This window comes from Haliotis rubra, unplaced genomic scaffold (assembly GCF_003918875.1).
Source record: "Haliotis rubra isolate DU_JTF1 unplaced genomic scaffold, ASM391887v1 Scf230, whole genome shotgun sequence".
NCBI lineage: Eukaryota > Metazoa > Mollusca > Gastropoda > Lepetellida > Haliotidae > Haliotis > Haliotis rubra.
Window position 1 is genome coordinate 886,774 of NW_025766337.1, and position 5,763 is coordinate 892,536.

Below are 5,763 nucleotides of genomic sequence, written 5' to 3' on the forward strand. Positions count from 1 at the left end.
TAAGGTTTGAGACAGCGGTGTCAGTCGGCAATAAACTTTAGAAGGGTGGGTTGGGGGGATGAGAAACACAGAATATAAAAATGCTGCCCTTACTACCAGGACAACTCCATTTACCATTCAAAATGTGAGCAGTTGAGGAAGGAGACACTGTGAGCTCATGTCTTCCTCGTGTACAGGATGTCATAATGAATGAAAACAAAAACCTGAACTGTAGCGGCCAACCATTGAGGAAGTAGGAAATATCTGAAGAGGATCTGCCACCAGGTCAAATTCATCGCTGTCATGATTATTGTTTATGACAGCAACGTATGTAAAGAAGGATCCATGAAGATCCGGGTTTGAATTTATCTTCAGTGACCCATGCTTGTCATAAGAGGTGATAATAGGATGGTCAGACTCACTGACTTTGTTGACACATGTCATCGAAATCCAATTGCATAGATCGATGCTCAATATGTTGATCACCAGATTGTCTGGTCCAGGCTTAATTGTTTTCAGACCCCCTGCCATATGGCTGGGATATGTGCAGCATTAAACGACAGCAACACATCTTTGTTGCATGACCTGCACTCATCAATATTCCAGCTGCGTGATGAAGGTCAGTAAATAATGGAAACTGGACCAGACAATCCAGTGATCAATATTGTGAACATTAAGGACATTAACCAGGTCATCGAGACTGACCATATGATCCACCTGGAAGTCTCTGATTACCAGCTTAGAACCCAGAATCCCCATCGGGACCAAACTAACCTCCACTTCCACCATACAAGTTGTCGTCCTTTCTGAAAAGTTGTTCAGGGATTTTGTATGGAAGAGTGAGTGAATTTAGTTTTACGCCACTTTTAGCCATATTCCAGCAATATCACAGCAAGGGACACCAGAAATGTACCAATGTGGGGAATCGAACCTGTGTCTTCAGCTTGTATGGCAGACCAATTGGGGGAAAATCTTAATTTGTTCAAAAGTGGGATTCCTTACTTTCAGATGAGCTTTAATAAAGTATTTTAATATTGTATTCAATAAAAGAAAGTCAACTTAAGTGGGAATGCATCTTTGTGGTTACTGATTGTGCCTTGGTCATTAAATCATGAGATGATTTTATGTTTGATGAAATGATAACAATAATCTGAATACATACCCAACACATATTTGGTTTCTTCACACAAAAAGTATACGAACTACCATTAATACCATTTGTTCATATTGTCTTATGTAAATATTCAGAGAGCATATATATATATGTATGTATGTATATATTTATATACAGGAAATGTTATGACACCATGAATTGTTTGTCAATCTCCAGAATATTTCACCAGGAAGTAGAGGTCAGCAAAAAACACCACTGTCCCGAATATCAACCCAGTCATCATTTGCTGAAACAAAGAAAATAATCGCATAAACAATAACCATGGTTACCACCAAAATTAAGGCCAAGGCTGCTTCCAGACTGCTTGGTGTTTGATAGTTTTGGTGTTTCATCTTTTTTTAGCACTTAATGGCTGGGTAGATTAACTGAGAAGTCATAGATATTGAAAATCACCTTTAACTGTTTAGAATGTTGCATGTTCAATTACGAGTGAGTGAGAATGTATTTATGCAACGTTTAGCAATATTCCAGCAATATCACGGTGGGGGACACTGGAAAAGGGCTTCACACATTGTAACCACATGGGAAATCGAACCCTGGGGCCCCTTTCACAAAGCGACTGTAGCGCTAAGACTGTCATAAGTCTATGTTAAAGTGTGGGAGTTACGATCGTCTTAGCGCTATGATCGCTTTGTGATATGGGAACCAGGTGTTTAGTGTGACAAGCGTTTGGGCTACCCTATTAGGCTACCTCACCACCCGAAAGAGAACAATTTTCTGGTTGTTTTCCTACCACGGGGAAGAAGTTTGGTCCGAGAGCGTACTCCGAAGCTTTGTAGCCCGAAAGCAAAGGCTCCTCCCACTGTCACAAGGAAGTTGAAGACGGCCACCAGATGGCGATTTAATGCTTTCACTGCAAGAACACAATAGATTTGTCTGTTTGTTGTTTAATGCCACAATCAGCAATATTCCAGCCATATGGTTAGGGACTGTAAATTATTGAGTCTCTGTTAAATGGTGATTAATTCATCTCTTATGACAAGCACAGGTTGTTGTAACCCACATGATCCAGAAGCACTGAAAACCATGGCAACATGACACTGCAACTCACCTGTGTGAGTCTGGAGTGAGTGAGGTTTTTTTTACACCACCTTTAGCAATATTCCAGCAATATCATGGTAGGGGACACCAAAAATGTGCTTCACACATTGTACCCATGTCGAGAATCGAACCTGGGTCATTGGCGTTACAAGCGAACGCCTTAACCACTAGGCTACCTCACCACACCTGTGTGTCTGGAATATTTGCAACAGGTTAAAAGGTGCAAAATAGAACCAATATGCAGACACAAACAAAATACATTTCTTCACATGACAATATGTATATCTTCTTCCATGTATCACAGGCTTATAGTACAGGCAATGAATAATTAAATGTACAAATCCTCAGTCAGTCAGTGCCACTCACTAATCTGTCATTAATGTGTAACAACATTCTCTTCCCACAGAGGTTACTTGTCATATCTTCACCTACGAACCTCTGTTCTAATACAGCCCTTTCATGGTGCGAGTGTTCAGGCTTCGTGATTGGTTGCAATGAGATTTAGTTGTGCAATCAGCGACGTTGTTTCAAATGTCATCAATCGCAAGGCCTCGGTAATTTCCGTATGCTTTGGGAAAACTAGAACCTCTTCCCCTGAGCGATGCGCAAACGTTTCTTCTAGACAGAACTCAGTCGTGTAATGGTGGATCAATGGCATCTCCATCGCCCTCGCTGACAACGGACAAGCTAGCCATTAAATGTCTTGTGTGTCACATTAACATATGTCCCCGGCAGAGGAGGGATATTTGTGGCCCCATATTTACTTGCATTAGTCAAGTTGGATCTAAGTCGATGTAACACGTGGCCTGATTGGATAGAAAGAAGGGAGATAATTTGTGTTGTGATTTTTTGCCGCTAGGGGATTTTACAAGAACCGGGAAATATGGCCCTATTAGAACAGAGGTTCGTAGGAAGATATGATAAGTAACCTCTGTGGGAAGAGAATGGTGTAACAAATACTTACCCTCTTGTCCAACATTCAGATCTAGCTGACCATCCTGAAATTTTAAGCAAGAAGATTGAAATATAGTAATGTTTAATCTCAAGTATTTTAAACTCAAAACGACAATCTACCTAAAAAATTACAGCTATCCTCAAGTGGGGTCTCAATATTTTTCCTCAACAAGAGAAAAGTTCATTTGGAAAGCATGTCTTCCTGAGAACTAAAACGGGAGGTAAATCCCAGTTATGCATGAGGTTTGCGTAATCTGTAATCCTGGTAATATTGTTGCTTGTTTCAGTCATGTAAGAACAATGTCATCTGACTGAATGTCTACTTTTAGCATCAATTCATCTTCCAGCAAGCATATCATGCTCTAATTTATATGTAATGCATTGGACAATCCATTATGGCTGTGTTGACATAACAAACAATTCCTACCTTCTGTCTGTCAATATTCCGAGTCATGTGTCGGTACTCCCTGTTAGATTGTTCAGCTTTCAGCTTCTGTATTCTCGCCTCGAGTTCAGGATTCTAGAAGATAAACACAACTGCAATTAGTGAACAATTAGGGATGGTGCTGGTGAACAGATATTTGAGGAGGTATATTAGTACAAGTTAAGGAACACACAGAACTAATTGCAACACCTCGGCCATGTTGACCAAACATGGAAGTTTCACCAAACCACTTCACCTACTCAGTCATGTCTTATTATCATTAATCATACAACACTTATAACAATCAAGATCAACTTACCACAGAAGGAAAACAAAACCAAAGTTATGTGCCTCTCTGTACATTTGGAGTTTAATCAAATCTACATCTGTTATGAACAGTTACTGTAAAACATTATGTCCAACAGTTTGCATTACTGCCCACAGGGCGGTCTATTTAGTATGCTGGCAATAGTATCAGAATTCTTATCAACATTTGCGTTAACGTACCCTTGGTGGCAACTTGACTGTTGGAAGACACACTTCACTCCCTTGCATAAGCTCGTGAAGATAAATCTTTTCTCCGTCTAAAGAAAGTATGTCATTTACAACATAACTGATGACACACAATAAAATAGCCTCGACATAAAACATTTTCTTGCCTTATTTTCTTCTCGAAACATTGTGTATCATCATCACACTATTTGCATTGGTAAACATAAATACAATCATAACATCTGCATTCCCGAAGAAGTGAAATGAATTCTTTGATTGGCATTCTAGAAGTTGGGTAGATGAAGGATGAGGACTATTTTTATGGATATACAACTTCTTTATTCTGTATAGGCGAGGTTTCGACATAGATTCTAATGTCGTTGTCAAGTAAGTGATTCATCAAGTGTTTCATCACTTACTTGACAACGAAATTAGAATCTATGTCGAAACGTCGCCCATACAGAATAAAGAAGTTGTATATCAATAAACATAGTCCTCATCCTTCAAGTGAAATGATGAGTACGTCTATAAACAGGTTGGGGAAACCTACTGATCGGCCTATAAAAGGCCCGAACAGGATATTAAAGGCCGTTCTGCCTGTTTTGCTATAGGCCAATCGGGCTATATTTGACCATTATTATTATTATTTCACAAACTATCAATTTCTGAATGAAATGGTTTTAATGTTCATAGAGATGAATAGTTAATGGACCTCCTCAGCTTGAAAAAAATAAGTTTTTAGATAAAATGGAAACTTATATAATGTTCAGGAAAAGATGTTTCATTTAAGAACACAATTTTGCACAGATTTTCATTTTGAAAACTAAAACTGATTATCTATGGCATTAATTTTCAGTGAAAATTGTCAAAAATATTATAGACTTATATTTAATTAGCAATTTCCAAACCCCTTTATTATGTGATCAAAATGCTCAAAAAGGGTTTGAATGAAAACCTTAGGACATCAAAACTTGAATGATGTTAGTAATGCTGAAGGGGTCGTTTTCGGGGATAAGGTGGCCGTCGTACCTGGGGGTACGTATCTGTAGTACCTGTGCCGACAACGGCCCCTTCAGTGTTAATATCCTCATGTGGAAATGCACCACTTTAAATTTATTTGATAAATATCATAATTATAGGTCAATCGGCGGAATGGCCTATTATATCCCATTTGGCCTATTATAGGCCGATCGGTAGGTTACCCCAACCTGATAAAAGAAATATCGCCTGGAGTAGTAAACAAATGTGAGAGTTATCTCCCATTTCTTAAAACCCATTTCACGCACCTTCATTCAGGATTTCATATACTTTCTTGACCAAACGAAATGGTATCCGTTGATTTGTCTCATCACAATAGCTCTCTAGTTCCGATCTTAGATGTTTACTTGATTTGTCAAGACTTAGAACGTCAGAAATACGTTTGCGTAAATATTTTGTATGCTGAACTTCTAGTTCCGCTGACTCTATACCCTCCATTTTGGGAAATGACGTCAGAGAGGACGGGTCCATATAAAGGGGGGTGAGAAATTGTGTTCTGAAGACAGTCAAGATTACTAAAAGTGCATCAACATGCACAAGCCTAGGTGCTATAAGTGATTACACGATTGTAAATCATAAAATACATTAAAGTATCTTATCGTCGAGTTCCAAGTTCAACTCTGACGATCACATGGGAACATGTTCACGCCTCTTAATGATA

General features: G+C 38.9%; 1 protein-coding gene across 1 annotated transcript; it reads right to left on the reverse strand.

Moving 5' to 3' along the window:
* Nucleotides 1-977: 977 nt before the first annotated feature.
* Nucleotides 978-5,548, reverse strand: LOC124278052 (transmembrane protein 199-like). The gene is given in 7 exon segments (XM_046713798.1): nt 978-1,379; nt 1,887-1,934; nt 1,936-2,006; nt 3,159-3,192; nt 3,576-3,668; nt 4,080-4,156; nt 5,351-5,548. Coding segments are annotated over 7 exon segments (594 nt in total). The 5' UTR covers nt 5,541-5,548; the 3' UTR covers nt 978-1,298.
* Nucleotides 5,549-5,763: the final 215 nt, after the last annotated feature.